The sequence below is a fragment of the Lissotriton helveticus genome, chromosome 5_1, assembly GCF_964261635.1.
Source record: "Lissotriton helveticus chromosome 5_1, aLisHel1.1, whole genome shotgun sequence".
Lineage (NCBI taxonomy): Eukaryota > Metazoa > Chordata > Amphibia > Caudata > Salamandridae > Lissotriton > Lissotriton helveticus.
The window spans coordinates 2,032,202,380-2,032,220,824 of record NC_136065.1 but is presented as its reverse complement, the minus strand read 5'-3'; the positions used below and the strand labels follow the sequence as shown (position 1 = coordinate 2,032,220,824).

At 46.5% G+C, this 18,445-nt stretch overlaps 1 protein-coding gene across 1 annotated transcript in view; it reads right to left on the bottom strand.

Annotated features, from left to right (window-relative positions):
- The window catches only part of LOC144752854 (uncharacterized), a 58,041-nt gene extending 40,005 nt beyond the window's left edge, over positions 1–18,036 (bottom strand). The window contains exons 1-6 of the mRNA XM_078640692.1: positions 17,782–18,036; positions 15,666–15,765; positions 15,454–15,552; positions 15,173–15,313; positions 13,825–14,991; positions 13,425–13,594 (exon numbers count right to left, since the gene is read on the bottom strand). Coding sequence (XP_078496818.1) covers positions 13,425–13,594; positions 13,825–14,991; positions 15,173–15,313; positions 15,454–15,552; positions 15,666–15,765; positions 17,782–17,835 — 1,731 coding nt within the window. The 5' untranslated portion in view covers positions 17,836–18,036. The remainder of the gene's footprint in view (positions 1–13,424; positions 13,595–13,824; positions 14,992–15,172; positions 15,314–15,453; positions 15,553–15,665; positions 15,766–17,781) is intronic.
- Positions 18,037–18,445: the final 409 nt, after the last annotated feature.

The window sequence follows — 18,445 nt, the reverse complement described above, 5'->3', positions numbered from 1 at the left end:
GAGTACCACCAGGTAAAATGTGAGGAGAGATCAATGACGACAAGATGCACAGGGAGGGAGACCGAGGCAGTGCGAGACAAAATGTAACTTTTCATGTCATTTCTAGGGGGCTATGCCCCCAAAAATATACTCCTGACAATGAGCCCCACTTGAAAAGAAAGTGGTAATGTTACAAATGAATTAATGATAAGATGTTAATTTTTTAATTTTCCCATATGGAATCGCTAAAGGAAAAATGTAATAATGTTACCAGCTGACATGGTGGTTTTTGATGGAAGAACTGGTGGTCTTTATTAAAACTGATAAAGGAAAAGTAGTATATAGTGATACCTTCACTTCAACTCTGGCCTTAAATTTGACAGCTCCGGCCAGGAATCCTGGCCTTAAAAAGTGATGGGTCTAGTCTTAATTATGACAGGCCTAGTCTTAAACTCCTGGCCGGAAATTTGACAGCTCTGGCTGGAAACCCTGGCCTTAAATTTAACAGGGCCTGGGCGCAGGCTGTTGGTCTTGAACAGGCCTGGCCTTAAAAGGGGGGTGACATGTAGGGATATTCCCAAGAAGTAACAGGCTGCATCTTAATTATGACAGGCCTAGTCTTAAACTCCTGGCCGGAAATTTGACTGCTCTGGCTGGAAACCCTGGCCTTAAATTTAACAGGGCCGGGCCTTAAAAGGGGGGCGGCTGAGTCATAGGGGGGTGTGTAGTTTTGTTTTGGAGACATAGGCGTGGCGGAGCCGTCAGAATACATATAAGCCGGTGTCAGGAGCCTGATATAGCAAGCAAGCAACCGCTGGACTACGTGAAGGAGCGCCATGGCCGAAAAGAAGAGCTACAACCCATTTGCGAGAAAACACGGGGTTGGTGGCTCACAGACCCCCTTCATTAGCTATTACAGAACCATAAGCCCTTTGGTAATGGACGAGAATGCTCAATCAGAAGAACCTAAGGATATGGGTTGCGACGTTACTGCTTATGGCTGTGGGTTTGCTAAGCGCTTTGGCGCCCCTGGTTTCAAGGATTGGCGGTGTCCGCTGTCCCCGATTAAGAGCGATAGCAGCAGCGGCTCTAGCGAGGGTTCGAGTGGCGACTTGACGGTTTAGCAAAGCATGCTCTTGGAGTCGGAGGATGCGGAGGACACCATAGTTCCGCCTAATACACCCGTCTATGAAGACGTGGGTTTTCGCGAGAGTCTTTTTCCTGAGAATGTCCCTGTTCAAAAACTTGATGCAAACGTGGAAGCTGAGGGAGCATCGGATGTTATTCCCGCCTCTCAAAATGTCAGAACCGCGGCTGATGGGGCATCGCAGGATATTAACAACTCTCAAGATGGCAGAGCCGCAGCCGAGGGTGGTGAAAATGTGGGGGTGAGTTAAAATGTTATGAGCAGCCATTTATCATAAGGATGTATTTTATTTCTACAACTATCGAACGCTAATATTTCGTTTTTGTTTGTGACCCTCTAGAGAGCAGAACCAGTGGGGTGCACTTACTTCATAATGCACAAAGAAAATGAAACTATGCCCCCTCCTAATACCCACATCTATGAAACCATGGATGTTCAGAAGGCTATGAATCCTACGAAGGTAGTTGTGCAACAGCCTGATACAAGCGTTGAAGATGAAGGGTCCCCAATGGATGTTACCGACTCTCAAGATTTCAGAGGCGCTGCAGAGGGTGGTGAAAGTGTGTGGGTAAGTAAAAATGTTAGGCGTAGACCCTTTACTTGAAAGTTTGTTGTCTTTCTACCGCTAACGGGGTGTCAATATTTGTCTTTTGAACCTAGGATGAAACACCGAAAAGAACTGAGGCCCAGGGGCAGACTGCAAAAGGTCGCAGCTTGAATCTGTCCTGTATATGCTGTGCAAACCAGACTGGAAGTTCCACAAAGCCGAGTTCACCGCTGCCCATGGAATGTGAAGATGGTTCTAAGAACAATGAGTTTGTAAAAGCAACGGCGTGGTTCCCCAGAGACACTATAGCTGGTGTCAAAGGTTTCGCAGCTATAGTTGTACGCGCGTGTGTCAAACGGGACTATTACAACATGTGTTTCGGCCACCGTATTAGGGACCCTCAACAGGAGGCGCACGAGTGTCTAGCCGAATCATACAGAGACCGAATGATACGGCACATATGTAGTTTGCTTGATCCGTACAAGATGTATAAGCTGCTAAGGGTGGTGCACGGCCTGAGTGATGAAAATAATTTTGTCCACCCTAACATGTTGAAGATCTTGATGGCGACAGTAAAGGAGATACGCTATGCCAACGACCCCTGCGCAAAACTAAGAGGCATGCCAAACGCCTGTGCGTGCTGTGACAGAAAAATGATAGAAAGACTTATAGAAAGGCGCATGTGTAATGTGTATCTAAAAAGCAGAAAAGTAGTGGCCATCGCACCACAAAGGCTATTTTATAATAGATAAGTCCTGATGTATTGCTAAGTGCTAGCGTGTATTTAAAAGTAAAGTAGTAGAATGTTACACCCAAAAAAGTATATGTGTTAAACCGTACTTACTACGCATACTGTGAAAAGATATGAAACCCCTTTTTTGTTTTGTGATTTGGTAATACTCATTATTTTTAATAAAATGTTCTTACACAAAACAAGCGTCTTACATTTCCTGTACTCTAATGACTGCTAACATGTCGGAAGGCCTGTTAAGAAAACTTTATTATGATACAAGAGGGGTTGGCAGCTTTGGAAGCGGCGCCGCTCTATATAGAAGGGCTGTGGCTGAAAAGAAGTCGGTAAGCAGAGAAGCTGTGAAGACATGGTTATCAGGAGAGGAGGCGTATTCACTACATAAACCAGCCAGAAGACGCTTTAAGAGGCGTCCTACAATCGTTAATGCGTGTATAGATTATCAGTGGCAGGCGGACATAATCAGCCTTCAAGATACTGCAAAACATAACGACGGCGCCTGTTATATATTAACAGTCATAGATGTGTTGTCCAAATACGCGTACGCAGAGGCGCTGCGTGATAAAAGTGGAGCTAGCGTCACGGCCGCTTTTAAAGCCATCTTCGATAAGGGACGTATTCCTCAAAAACTACAAACAGACGCAGGAAAAGAATTCTTAAACAAGTCATTTCAGAAATTATTAAAGCAGCACAATGTTCAACATTTTGTAACACACACCGAGGTAAAAGCAGCGGTTGTAGAAAGGTTTAACAGAACTTTAAAGTCTAAGATGTGGCGGTATTTTACGGCCAACAATACGTACAGATACGTGGATGTTCTACAGGCTTTTTTAGCTGTATATAATGCCAGTTATCATAGGACCATCAAAATGGCACCTGAAGAGGTAACATCTAGTAATTCGTTAACTGCTTGGAGAAACTTGTATGGTCCTAACTTTGGGACAAAGGTGAAGAAGTCTATATTTAAAAATGGTGATCACGTTAGGATTTCAAAACTGAAAGGAGTCTTCACAAAGGGTTACCAACAGACCTTTAGTGATGAAATATTTATAGTGGAAAGTGTGGAGCTTAAGGAAGGGCTGTATATTTACAGGTTAAAGGACTACGATGGGGAAACGGTGTCGGGATCCTTTTACAAGGAAGAGTTACAAAAGGTGCCCAATGATCCAAACCGTGTGTATAGGGTTGAAAAGGTTCTGAAAAGGCAAGGTACAGGTGCTAAGAGCCAGGCATATGTCAAATGGCGCGGCTGGCCTGAGAAATTTAACAGTTGGGTGTTGGCCAGCTCCCTGAAGGGTGTGTGAGCTAAAAGCCGCTGCTACGATGGAGACTACACCCTTTTATATAACCTTACCATCCAACGCTTCTAAGGACATGTTCCCCAGCAATCAGATTTCTAATTACACCGTCAAATTGGCTAAGGCTGTGGACCTGAAGGGGGACTGGGAGGTTGCCCTAACAGAAATACAATACCCTAGAACATGGAATACATTTACAGCGGCCGAAGCCAAGTTTCACATCAAGAGGGAGCAGGACCCCATGGGCATACACACATCCTTCCCGCCCGGCTACTACCCAAACATTACAAGCATTATCGAAGCCATCAACAAATCCATAGCCGCTATAGAACCACATCCGAATATTCATCTGGCCCTAGATAATGTGAGAAGGAAGGTGTTTCTTAAATCCATAAATCGAAACACCCTGTTTAACTGCTCAGGTAAATTAAAAAGGATTTTAGGGACAGTACAACATGTGAAAAGCCCCGTGGAACAAGATCAAACGTGCCCCGATATTAATGGGGGGTTCTACACGCTCTACGTGTACAGCGATATTGTAGAGTCTCAGAGGATAGGTGATAGTTACTCGCCATTGTTAAGGTGGGTGCATGTACAGGGTGATAATAATACCATGGTCAACATACAATTTAACAAACCCGACTACGTCGCAGTTTCTAAAAACCATTTTGACACTATTTCAATTATGATCTACGATGATCAGTCTGAGCCGGTGGCCTTTAAATACGGGAAAGTTATTGTCAAGCTTCATTTAAGGCCTAGACACGACAGAGGGTATTAGGCAGCCATCATGGTGGTTATGAAAACCTACGGAGATCCGTCTATGTACAGAGACTATTACAGAAGTCAAGCCGGTTATGGAGGACCACCGTACTTTCAAGGTTCACCCGTTATGTACGGGGCTGGATTAGGAGGATTCTTTAGGAGTCTGTTTAGAAGAGCTATGCCTTTCCTGAGAAGAGGCTATGAAATTGCAAAACCTCATGTTAAGGCGGCTGCCTCGAACATTGCCCAGGAGGTGGTGGGGTCTGTTACCTCGGCGGTTGCAGAGCGCATGAACAAGCAGCCTCAAGAAGGAGCTGGTTTGATGTATAAGCCACGCGCTAGTGTCAAAAGGAAACGGGGTGTTTCCAGACGCCGGGGTCCCCCAGCCCCCTATAAAAAAAGGAGGACCGCTTCAAAACGTCCTCAGAAAAGAAGAGCTCTAAGACGGAAGAGAGCTGCAAAGAAGCGAACCGGCTCTAAAGTAAATATTTTTTAAAGCCTTGTAAGCACAGCCATGGCCTTCGTACATTGTGGATCTGGAGAGTGCGCCAAATCCGAGTTGGACTTGTTTAGTCTAAAGCCCACACAGACAAGCATCGAAAACAGCTTCTTCATGGAGGTGTCGCCTTTAGCAGCATTGACACCGTTGGCACCTATAGAGTTTTATGTGTCAGGGGCCACGGATATGTATTTGGATCTCAACAACACTCTGCTGCATCTTATGTGTAAAATCGTAAAAGCGGATGGGACCGACATTGACGACGGTTCTAAGGTGGCACCAATCGCTTACCCTGTAGCTACCATGTTTAATCAAGTGGACATCACCCTGGGCGACCGACTCATCACCCAGAACGATAACATGTACGCCTACAGAGCCTACATAGAGAGTATTCTAAATTACAGTAGCGATGCCCTTGACACACAACTTTCAGCGGGTCTCTTTCACAGGGATACACACGGACAGTTTGAAAGCACAGCTCTGGATGGTGATAATAAGGGCTTTATAAAAAGAGCGGGGCATGCTACAGCCAGCCGTACCTTTGACCTCCTGGGGCGCATACATTCGGACCTCTTCTTCCAAGATAAACTGCTCATCAACGGAATTGATCTTAAGATCAAGCTCAATCGTAACAAGGACTCATTCTGCCTCATCAACGGGGATGCGGAACAGTACAAGCTGAACATACTGTCCGCGAGCCTGTTTGTAAAGAGAGTGAAAGTGTCCCCGAGCGTCAGGCTAGCGCACGCCGAAGCTTTGCAAATATCCAACGCCAAGTACGCTGTGGAAAGAGTAGCTCTGAAGGTATTCAGCATCCCTGCAGGTACCCGCTTAACACAACAGCAGAATCTATTTCTGGGACAGCTACCAAAGCTCATCATCATAGGGTTTGTGGACAATACAGCTTTTAGTGGCACCTATGCCTCAAACCCCTTCAATTTTAAACACTACAACATCAACTACGCGGCGCTGGTCCACGAGGGCAATGTGATTCCTGCAAAACCCTACACCCCCAGTTTTGCAGCAGGGCATTACATCAGGGAATATCAGGGACTGGTTTCGATAACAGGCAAGCATCAAAGGGACTGCGGTGTAGCGGTGTCAAGAGAAGGCTATGGCCGTGGATACACGTTGTTCGCATTCGACCTGACACCGGACATGGAAGATGGCGATCACTACAACCTGGTCAAAAATGGGAATCTAAAAGCTGAAATACGATTCGCAGCTCCACTGGCGACTAATGTGAACATGGTCGTATTCTCTGTATTCGACAGCATCATTCAGATCAACCACGCAAGGCAGATTTTGTTTGACTATCTTTAAAAACATTTGTGAAATGGATACGGTGCAGATACGTGACTTCTTAAGCAGACATAAATACGCTAGGAAATACTTTTTGGGTGTTTTCCCTAGCGATGGGTTACCAGGCGACATAGGGGCAGAAAGACCATGCACCCTAGTCTTTAACACAGACCCGCATGACCAGGCTGGGACACATTGGGCAGCCATGTTTATAGATGTTGACAAGGTTACAGTGTTTGACAGTACAGCAGAGTTCCCTGAGCACAAACTCTATACAACCCCTATATTCAAGTTTGTGAAAAAAGCTGCAGCGGTGGTGGAGTATAACAAACTAAGGGTGCAGGATTCCATGGCCATCACATGCGGGGAACATTGTATTTATTTTATCAGTAAAATGTCACAGGGTCTTTCGTTTAGAAATTTCTTAAAGCTATATCCGGGGGATCTTGTTAACAATGACCGTATAGTTGTGAGATATGTAAAAGAAAACACCAGGGTGTCGGTCAGACCTGTGAAAACTGAATATGTACCTTGTCAAAACTGTAAGAGTTTATAACAGTTGTATGCTTAATGTTGAACGTTTAAAATAAAAGACATTATATTTTTAAAAACATGCATTCAGACTCGTTATTTCAATATACATGCACCATAAAATGTTTTTTGAAAGACGACTGAGACGGTTTGTAAAGTTATAACAAGGTGTTTATTACAAAATATGTAGTTGACAAAACTTTATTGCAGAAACCTAGGAATAAAAAATTCACACACACTTAATCAAAAATCCATGCGAAGGGTGGCTGGGGCAATGTCTTTTTTTTTTTTCGAGCTGGCACCGACGGTGCAGGAGTAGTCCATTTAGGGGATAGTCTGTGGCCTTCAGAGCCTGTAGGCGATGGCAGTAGGGGACTCTTCAAATTGTCTAGCAGGCGGCGGTGTTCATTATTACCAACAAGCGCGGAGGGTATATTGAGTTCAGCAGCGGCCTTCAGAAACTGCTCCCAGCCTCTCGGGGCATTTTGAGGCGTTAGGATTTTGGGGTGTGTGAGACCTTTGACTAGATCGTACATATGCGACCCTGCAACAGGCTTGCCCTTGTAGAGGAACTCGCCGCGATCATTCCAAGAGGTTAGGTCTTTAGAAGCGGCTAGTTTACTCATGAGCATCTGCGCAGCCCCTCTGTGCCTTTGACCTATATTTTTTAGGAGGTCTCCAACAAAGGTATCTGAGGCTGTCGCACCATCGGGAGGCGGTTGTAGGGGCTGCGGATCGGGGGCCTGAGCAGCTGGTTGTTCAGAGTCTGGGGTATATAGAGTCAACTTGTTCTTCTCGGTATTCCACTGGGTGTAGTAATTTAAGAATTTTTTGAGAGTGCTGTTGTAAAGGTTAGCCTTGTCATAGGGGTTTAGATCAGTCCTGCTCAAAATGTCTTTAATTTCAGTATCCAGGCGTAGAGTCTCATTTCTACGGATATCCCAGGCGTTGTCATTGGTGGACCCCATTTGCTCCATCTGCTGCCTAGGAACCAGATACATTTTTGTGGCGTGGTCCATCACTCACCCGTGAGGAGGCTTGTAATTACAGGTATAGCTATCCCCAGCAAGCTACCTATAAAACCTCCAGACTGTTTCACCAGTTTCTTCTTTGTTATGAGTGAGCCCCTTTTATTACTGAGCTTCTTGATAAGCCCCTTCTTCTTCTTCAGAACCTGTAACTGCCGCTTTGATATAGGGACGTTGCCTTTTAGGGTGTTTAGGGCTATTTCTGAAATGGCAGCCACTAAATCGTCAGAAGCGGTGCCCAGGATGGCCTTTCGATGTTGGGGACTGGCTTTAACAAGCATTTTCAGGAGGGCTAAATTGCGGCGTAGGTGTGCAGACATGGTCACCACTGTGCGTTATAAGGGCGTGGCTGTAAATGGTTCTAAAATACATCAGTGTTGCTTTTTATAGGTCCTGGTCTTGGGCTTTGGGGTGTAAACTACTGGTAGCTCTGGGGGAAAAATATCAGCCCTTAGTCTATAGTCTTCTAGAGTTTCATTTTTTAAGTCTACCAACAGGTACCCGTGGGGTTTTGCTGTAGCGTCGTTAAAGGCCTCCATGAAGAAGTGTGTGTTTCCTGGGTACATCTGTTTAGCTATGACGGATATTTGTTGTTTGTCACGAGGGTTTTTAAATAAAACAAGGTATGAAGCGTTGAGAGCTATAGACCTACTGTTCTTGCCTTTGTAAAACAAGTTCTGCACAATGTAGCAGATGCTTAGATTACGATGATGGGAATATTGGGTAAAAGCTCTCTCTAACTCGGGATGATCACCACCTTCACGCATCAGATCATCAACAATTATCATATTTACAAGGGTTGGGGGTAGTAGCTCATCATCGTTGAGGTTATCCGGTATACCCTCTATAAATTTGATATGTGGGAACCGGCGGCCCAAATCTGTATAAAGAGGCTGCCAGCATGAATAAAGCCACACAATGTTGTTAGGGGTTTGTGATAAAGCAGAGCCGGCATTTTCTAAGAGCTTTTTTTATAAAGTAGCTTTTCCCGCAGTTTGAGGGGCCTGCTAGCACGCAGGAGAACGGATGCTGTAACCTAGTGTCCATGCTGTGGCGGCTGTCTCTCTAATGGGTCTAGTAACCATAAGGCAGTGTTTTATAGTCGGTGGTCAGGACCCTTTTATCAAAAACAACTCGCAATGTTTTATGTAGAGGCTGGGTTGTGATTTCCCACTTCTTTTTGGATCTGACTATGCAGGGCTGGTTCACGACTATGGTTTTAGCATTCTCAGAATCGTCTGCTGTAGCGTATTCATGCACCAGATTCTTCAAACTATCAAAATTGATTTTTAGGGTGTTGCTGACATTTAATGTTATCCCTTTGACCTTCATACACACCTTGTTCTTGTTGGTACGGTAGCTGTATGTTTTAGGTCCGGAGGACGTAAATTCTTTTATAAACTCATCCTTATCTAGCTCACTGGTTAGATTACCCAGATAATCTCCCAGAGGGGGGTCTTCATCCCCCGGCTTGCTCAGAAAAATCACAGAATCTGTATCGTGATACAAGCAGCGATCCTGGAGCTTATCCATAACCCCGTAAAGCTCTAGACGAGCGTGGGCAGTCGTGAAGCAGGCTATGAAAATGTTTATGTTGTTACTCGATGTGGGGTACTCTTGGGCGTATTTCCAACACAAAGCCGCGGTATCGTCATCGATAAAGTCGCAGCTGGACACCTCGTAGCATGGGGCAAACAGGTACTTGAACAGTTCATCAGGATCTGATATTAAGGTAGTATTTGAAAGGTTTGTGCGCTGTGCAAATTTTCCCCATAAGGAGTTGAGACAGAGTTTGGCTAACTGGCGGCGTGCAGGATTGACCTCTATCAGCTGGGGGCGTAAACGGATACCCTCGTGAGCGTAGTAGTCGTCGATGTATTTCTGTTTTGCATCCTGACTAGTACACCATTCAGGATACCCTGAGGCCTCCTGTTTGTCTCTGAGAAACAAATTAATGTAGGGGGCAAAGAGTTGTGTTGTAGTGCTCTTAAAATGCCACACTTCGTGCACTCTACCTACCCTGTACCCTTTCTCTAAGGCAGCTTGTACCTCGATGCTACACCAGGTCCCTGTGAGCATCCTTTGTTCATCGGTGTGTCTGCAACCGTCAACTTCTTTAAGCATCGCACATGTTCGACAGAGGGGGAACATCAGCTTGCCATCGACTCTGCATGGTAACACCGGGAAGTAAAGCTGCTTAGGAGGATAGATTTCACATTTGATAAGCCCAAAGTATTCGGATAGGGGCTTAAAATCTCTATAGATGATGGTGGGATGACCCAGCGGGTACAACTTCATCTTGTTCACAAAAGGGTACAGACTGGTGAAATCATAGTAGTGTATTTTCTCACCCTCACCAGCGGCCTTGTACAGTTGTATGGCATTTGTGCGCCCCCCAAATAAGGCATCGCGGGGTTCCAGAGGTGTGGGTAAATCACGGGTCTTAAGAAAAGAGCAGAGGTCTGTGTCGGTTTTTAACATGTCTAACCACTCGTGCTCCCAAAGAACTCGCATAGCAAAGCCCTGGTTTTCAACATACTGTGCCTTTGTCAGAGTACGTCTGTATAAGTGTTCAAATTTGGACCCCAGCATTTTGTTATACTCGTGGGGCTTGTAACACTTGGGGAATCCGTGGTAAAAACAACCGTTGAATTCAAAGGCCGTCGGCACACCGTTAATTACAGAGAACCCGTCCAGGTAATAGGGCCCCAGGCGGTATTCACCACCCTGTAAGGCATGTTGAATTTGTATGTCTTCCTTCTCAGAGACGTGCATGAGCCACTGGATAGAGGGGGTTGAATAACGTTTCTGTTTACCGTTATAGAGGTCTGGCGGTACTAGAGCTATAGTTTCGGGCCTTAAAAACATGTGTTTGTAGATGGACATACACATGGATGCCAGAGTGACGTTTTGAAATGGGTCTATGTATTCGACCGCATGCCGCGTTTCAGGGGTTTTGGATTTCAACACCGTTACTTCTTTAGTCATAGACACCACAGCATCTCTGAAGATGTTACAAGCTTGCCGCAGGATCATTACATCAGCCTGACAATAAGCTTTCAACTCTGTTTGAAAGTGAAACGCCTTTTCACGGTTTTCAGAGTACCATTGTAGAAAGCTCACTTTCTCATCAGGCATCATGTATTCCACCCCGTAGCTGTCGGTAGGAGGCATGGGTCCCACATAATTCTGATTAGCCCAGGTGTTAAAAAAGTGTGGAAAATAACCTTTACACCCAGGGAACCCAAAGGCCTTTGGCAGCTTGCTCAATTTCATGGGTAGGAAATTCAGGGTGTCCATGAAGCGTATTTTTAAAGGGCATACCGTCATCAACATCAGTTTAGACCCCTGTGTTATGAGTTCCACCGGTATCTTTTCACGAATCATGTCTCGTAGAATAAAGAAGGAGTCATAGGCTTTCGAGTTGTGGGCGAGCATGGTATATCCTTGGAATTTGGCTTGAATGAAAGTGCTCAGGAAATCACCAACGCACGTTCGTCCCTCAAACTCCCAGCTGTCGTCGGAAGTTAGATGGTGGGCGTAAATATAGTTAGGTTGGTGTACCCCCGTCTCTTGTGTGCACTCTATATCAAACACTATATAGTCCTCGGTCTTGGTCTGAGGTAGACCTTTAACCATATAACACTGATGGCTGGTGCCTGCCTCGTAAGACACATGACAACGGGGACATATCATGCCTTTGCACTTGTGATCCGTTGCCACATACCGCCCACACTCACTGCAGTCCTTTTTAGGGACGCATGTGAAAGATTTCTCGTGTATGCTCAAGCAGTTTTGCGAGCGACAAAACATCCTACATGTGCCGCACCTCACCTTCAGGGTAGCGTCTTCTATACAGCCGTCCCTCTGACACATCTTGCAATGCATTTCACATTGGTGGTATGTTTTATTGCTGTATATATGGTCACAGTGGGCGCACACATTCCTGACACCCAAAAAACCTTTAAGGTTCAAGATGCCGTAAAAATGATTTTCGGCGTGGAGGACATATACGGTCTTGTTTCTCACAGGGCCCCCTGTTGTAAAGTACTTCCAGGAACCGTTGTGATGAAGAACTTTCACCGTCACGGCGAAATAGTTCTCAAAAAGACCTATATCGCCAAAGCCGACCATTCGGTCAGGAGGTATTTCAAGAACATCATGGGCTTCAGCAGCTCTAGACATGATGACAGCGTCAGGGGTCTTGCGAGCCATCAGCAGCCCCACGATGCTGGCCGCCAGACATGTGTTGGCAGAGGGGCTGTTAAAGTTGAGCAGCCACCTCTGTTTCTTACCAATTATTTGACTGTAGAGTATGCTCTTTAAAGGTCTGGAAACACCACCCTCACGCCCCCGTACAATGAGGGCTATGACTCTAAAAGTGCCATAGGCGACTAGTTCTGCCTTACTCTGTAAAAGCCTTGAGAGGTTTTCTAAAAATTGCACAGCGTCAAAAACATCTCGGGCCTTCCGCCTGGTGAACAACGGAGTGTCAAAACCCTGCCCCTGGAAGCGGAGTTGGAAAAAGTCATTAGGCCCCACATTGTGTAACAACCTTTCTATGAGCTCCTGCACAGCCTGATGTATAGCCAGAACACCCTGATCGGATGATGTTATTTGATGGATGTTAATAAATCTAAACTCCTCATAGTGTTCTACGGCCCTAAACCTCTCTACATTGCGAGTGTAACTTCTAACACTCTCTAAACACAAGGGCTCTGGGCCCACAGCCGTAGGAGTGTGAATTGCGGAGGTGTTCTCTGTTGTGTCATTTTGGGGGGTCCTGGTGGGACCTGTCTCAGGAGTCCTTGTAAACCTGCGGGTAGCGCATATTCTAGCCTTCTTCAGCTTATTTATTAAGCGCCTGCGTTGCTTTGTACTATTAAGCCACTTTTTTTTTCTTTTACGACCCCAGGCTTTTCGAGATACCATGCCCCAGCCTATCTGAACAGGTTGGTTGGTGTCGTTGTACGCCTTGTTCATGGAGGCCGCTGCTACAGTTCCACCCCTAGGTCCTTCTGAATGTTGCTGTGTTTGGAGTTTTAAAGTCCGCCCCCCTACCCCCTTCAAATGGCCGACCCTCGGTATGTTTGACCCTGCACCTATGTATTGTCGGCGGTAAAGTGTTGGTTTATATGTTTCAGGAGCTGTTCTTGAAACTATGGGCCCTTGTTTGAAGGGGTCGAGGGAAACAGATGTTTCTTGTTTGAAGGGTTGTGAGGCATCAGATGTACGCTGCTTGAGCAGTCTTAAGAAGCGTGCAGACTTTGTCACTAACCTCTGGACCTTACGGGTATATTTTGGGGGCCTCTTATGAGCACCACTGGCTGTGGGGGTCTTTAGGGGCCGGTGTTGCCATAGTCACGCCCGTATAGCATGTATGTCTGCCACAGCCGCCTGACACTCCTGGATGATCACTTTTTTACACACCCCAACCCTTTCCACGATCTTCTGATGGGCCATACTTGTGTACAGGGGCTTGTTCACCCCCACCCCCCATTTTAGGTTTGCGGCGAGCGCCTGGCGTTTTAGTTTTCGAACAGCCATCTGCATCTCTTTTACATGACCCGCAAATACCTCATATGTGTTTACAGACCCCTCTTGCGCCTGCTTAGAGGGCCCCACCTTGCGAGGCCTTATAAATGGCTGCAACGTCTTAGGACCATCTATACTGCTAACAGCCTTAGCACCATTCTGTAAAGCCTGTTCCGATAGTGTTCTAGAAATAGGACCCCCCGGCGAACGCCCTGGTGCGGACAGGAATGGAACATTGCAAACTTTGTATGGAAAAAGCGGCTGTACCCCCTGGGCCCCCGTGGTCTTGTCATCCACACTTATTGCTGAGGGCTGTGTGGGGCTTACGACGGCCGCGGGGCTGGACCCGGGACTGTACACGTGGCTGGCAGCGGGGCTGGACACAGGCCTGTACACGGGGCTGGCAGGTGGGCTGGACGCGGGACTGGACACGGGACTGTACACTGGGCTGGACGCGGGGCTGGGCTGGGCGCGGGGCTGGCAGCAGGGCTGGTGGGGTCGTATGCCCCCGGAGGGGTACTAGGGGACAATGGGTATGAGGATTGTGAGGAGCTGTCGTTATAATCAGGGGTCCTAGCTGAAATGCCTGTGTCAGGGTGTGCTGACCTGTTAGCGGGGTTCTGTAAACCCGCTGTGCTCAAAGACCCCTGGGACACCGCTTCAGGGGTTCTACCTAGGCTGTCTACCACCCCCCTAATCAGCTCAAGAGCTGGGGTGTTCACGATAGAAGGCCCTTCTAGGGGTTGCGTGTTATTACCCGTTGAGACCCTAGGCTGTGCCTGAACACTTACAACCGGCTTTGGGGGCTGCTCCGGGGCGTGTACCTCTACATGTACAGTTATTTTATTTGGTACTGTCTGGGGTTTCAGGATGCTGGATGGATCCAGCGTTGCATTATGGTTGCTGAGGGACGCTGCTATCTGTAGCTTAGGGACCCCCGGTTTCAGCTTCAGATGTTTTCTTGAGAGGCGCGATGTTTTAGGGGGCTGTGGCGGCGCCATCTCTTCTACATCCACAGCTACAACTACCGCCTCCTTGGGGCTCACGGGTGTATAGGCCTCATTCAAAGGTTTAACAGTCTTTTTTACAGATAGGTCTAAGGGGCTATCATGGGGTTCAGGGGTCCTAGGTTTCTTCTTCTCGGGGCTTAAGGGCTTTGCCTGGACCTCTGGGAGCATCGGAGCCGTCTTCTTTAAGTTTAAGGGTTCTGCTTGGGGCTCTGTGAATACCTTGGAGGACTTCACACGTTTTAAAGGGTTGGGAAGGTTCTCTGAGTCCTTATGTTTCTTCTTAAGGGCGGCAGTGATTGAGACACCTTTCCCTTTTGATACGATGAGAGGGCCCAGACCCACTGTAGCTGTTTTACACAGACCCTGCCCTGTGTTATCTGTGTTTGTCAAGACTCCGCCAGTGCTGACTCCACCCCTGTGCAGAATAGATTGGTGTAGAGGATTGTTCATCATGTTTGGTGTGTAGTGCGCGGAGACTTTTTCGTGGCGTACACGCCTACTCACACCTTTTGTAGCGCTTCTGTTGTTCTGGACGGTTGCTGTTATGTCCCTTAAGGGCTGCGCCGACCTCTCTTCAGCAGCATGTTTCTGAGCCGCTTCTAAAATATAAACAGAAAAAATATATATGTTAGAGAAAGTATAAAAAGAACACACACACACACAATCCTAAATTCTACACCGCCGCCTTTTTATATAGGCCTTGCTACAAGTCGTTGTACCCTTCTGCTTGAGAGTCTGTAACACCGATAGTACTTTTCACACCCTTTGTAACAAACACACCTGATAGAGGTCTTTTTGCAACTCCTTTCTTTGACGGTGGTCCCACTTTAGAAGGTAAAGCTTTCCTCTTCAAAGGGCTTTCTTTTGATTCTCGCGACGCCTCTTGTACCTCGACGCCGTTCGGGCATAACGTGGGGGTGCCTGTAAAGAAAAAATAATACCCCGCCTTAGTCATATTTCTGAGGAGTCCCACTATACACCATCAGGGTCAGGACTGTGGCCTACCCCGCCAACTCCCCAGCGTCTTAGACAGTTTAAAATAACAGGGGCTTTTTAATTACATGTAGGAACTGAAGTGTTTTGCACACTGTTCAGAGCGTCTTGAGCCTCGATGTACTCCATAAGCTCGTCAAAAGCTTGTTGTAGGTCAGGGTCATAAGCTGTAAAAGCATACATACATGAGAGCCCATTAGAAAAAGAGAACTTCTGAGAGACTGGTGTACAAAACTACGTAGAACTACATAACTCTAAATATATATATATATATATATACCTGGCTGTGGGGCCGACAGGTGACCAGCGTTGCTAGTTATTACAGCTGGGTCCAGCGCCGGGGGCACATTGGTGACGGTTGCATTTGCAGGGTCTTGCATCTGTATTAAACATTAAATTAAAAAAAGAAATAAAAACGGTTTTAGTAAACGCTTACAGCGGCAAAGCATGTATTGTAATAGTTATGCACCCTTGGGGATAGCGTTAGCAAACATTTTAAAATAAATAGAAGCACCCTACGCCATATCCTGTAATTCTGGGTACATGACTTAATGTACCACCAACATCCTACCTTGCGACCATTGCGCCTAAGTGCTGGGCACTCTTTTGTAACATGTACACGCCTCTTTTCTCTTGTAACACCCTGCTTGCGCCCCTCTTGATTACGCCACATTGTCTACCACGTATTGCAGTATTATACCTCTACCTGTAACCTGCACACATTGCACTTTTTTTTCCTCATGTAATGCCCCGTTTGATAACGCCTGTATTTTGTTTGCTCACCATTGAATTTTTTTGTCCATGTAACTTATCGCCTGCTCTTGTAATTTGCGCTAACAACCAGTATTTTTTTCTGTTTGTATCTTTTATGTAACACCTGTAATTCTTAGACCTTATGTTTTACATAAGGCTCTTGTGTAAAGCGCTTTGACACATTCCAATGCTAACTCTCAGTCTCACATATATTGCAGTATTATACCTCTATATTTTATTTTGTACGCTTTTTGTAACCTGCACACGTCACTTTTTCCGCCTGCAATGCATCGTTTGCTACCTCTTGTATTTTGTTGACTCACGATTGTCACTTTTGTAATGCACCGTTTACTACCTCTTATACTCTGTTGGCGCACAATTGTAATTTTGCTTCATTTAATGTAAAGTTTGCCTTTGTATTTTGCTCACTTGTAATGTTCTCATGTAGCAGTTCTGTTCCTATTGTGAAGCGCTCTAACACCTTCGTGTTCGCGCTATCTCTCAATAAATAAAATAAAAAAACACACACCGGGCCTGCAGGCTTGGCCCGCCCCTTCAGTGATGTCACCAGCTCATCACTGGTGGCGGCGGCCCTAACCCTGCAGCCCCGGAGAAGCTCACGCCGCCATGCTGCCGCTGCTGGATCCACGTGGGGCCGTGGGAAAATGCCCACAGGACCCCTCACAGCACCAAGGACACCGGAGTCCGCCCCCCAGAGTCCCCCGAGCAGCGCCCCGATGCAAGCGGGCTCGGGGATATATTTTAAAAAACGGCCCAATTATGCACACGGGCTCCGGAGCCCCACCGGGCACCCGGAGCCCGCCCCCTAGAGCCCCCGAGCAGCACCATGGTGAAGCGGTCTCGGGGCATTTTATTTTAAATAAGAACGGCCACGGAGGCCCTGGGACACCGGGAGACCGGCACCCCGAGCAGCGCCATGGTGAAGCGGACTCCGGGGCATTGTTTTAAAAATAACGCTGCACTAGGGACCCAGAGACCCCCAGGACACACAGAGACAGCCCCATAACACCCCAAAGGACTATGGCGACCCACCAGGAGCCCCCCCTCGACAACTGGCCCCCGGGTTTATTTATTTTTTAAATACAAGGCCCTCAGGACCCCACCAAGGAGCAGCAAGGACCCCCGGAGCCCCCCTGGACCCCTCCAACTCTCTACAGCGGTTTGGTGAGTGCAACAAGGCATTATTTATTTTTAATTATATGCCATGTATATTATTTAAAGCCCCTATGGTACCGTTACAGTGTAGTTAAATGTTTCTATGAACTGTAAAATGCACGTTTCCCCTCTGCATGTACCCTCCTAAGACCTACAACATTATGCCCTTAAATAAAAAAACGCCTGCAAACTCTGCGCCATCCCCCACAACACCACCCCTATTAACATTAATTGTCTACACACATAGCTTTAAACTCAAACCTTCAACACAGCCTTTATTCATTTTAAATACATTTACATTTCACGTCTTGTAAAAAACTTCATTGGCACCTTTATTCACATTAAACACAACACATCGCCTTAAACATTAACAGTTTACAAAGTACTCTTTAGCATTTTCAAAACTACAGTTTTGTATACTTTTAACACCACATAAACATACATCCTTGCGCCCATGCTTTATTTACCTTCTCTACATGTTCACAGGCGGCGTCAATCTGGGAAAAGTTGCTCGGGTCCATTCTTGCCTTTAAGTTCCAAGGGTTGGCGCTGTGACTCCAAGACAGTCCACTTGCTCCCCAAGGGTGTTGAAGGGCTTGTTGGTGAAGAAATACTCAAAGTGCAACAAACAAAAAAAAACAATCCACAGCAGTCGCTCCCAGAAGTTTTTTGAATGGGTGTTTGACAGTGTTCCATGAGGGGCCTTTTTATACCTGTCCATGCATGCTAATTAGAAGCACCCACACCCCTTATGACTTGAGGGGGTTTAGAACAATGTCTTGGGGTCTTTGGATGGGAACTTTTTTTCTATGCTTGCACAGTTTACGCTGTATACATCTGTTACTTACATTCATGGCTTATCTTGGGGAAGAGAGACCCCCGGGAACCGACCTTTGCCCCATCACTAAACCCATCACATGTCATCTTTCCAGCCAGAGTCATCAAGTCCTGGCCTAAACTGTCACAATTCCGGCCAGCATGTCCAGTTTCGACCCTGGGGCTTTGGAGGTGTGTGAATTACGTCAGAGCACTTAGCCTTCTGCTTCAGGTTCTCATGGGAAGACTTGCCATGACATCTGTCTTTTTCACCTTGCACAGTTTACGCTGTATACAGCTGTTACTTACATTCAT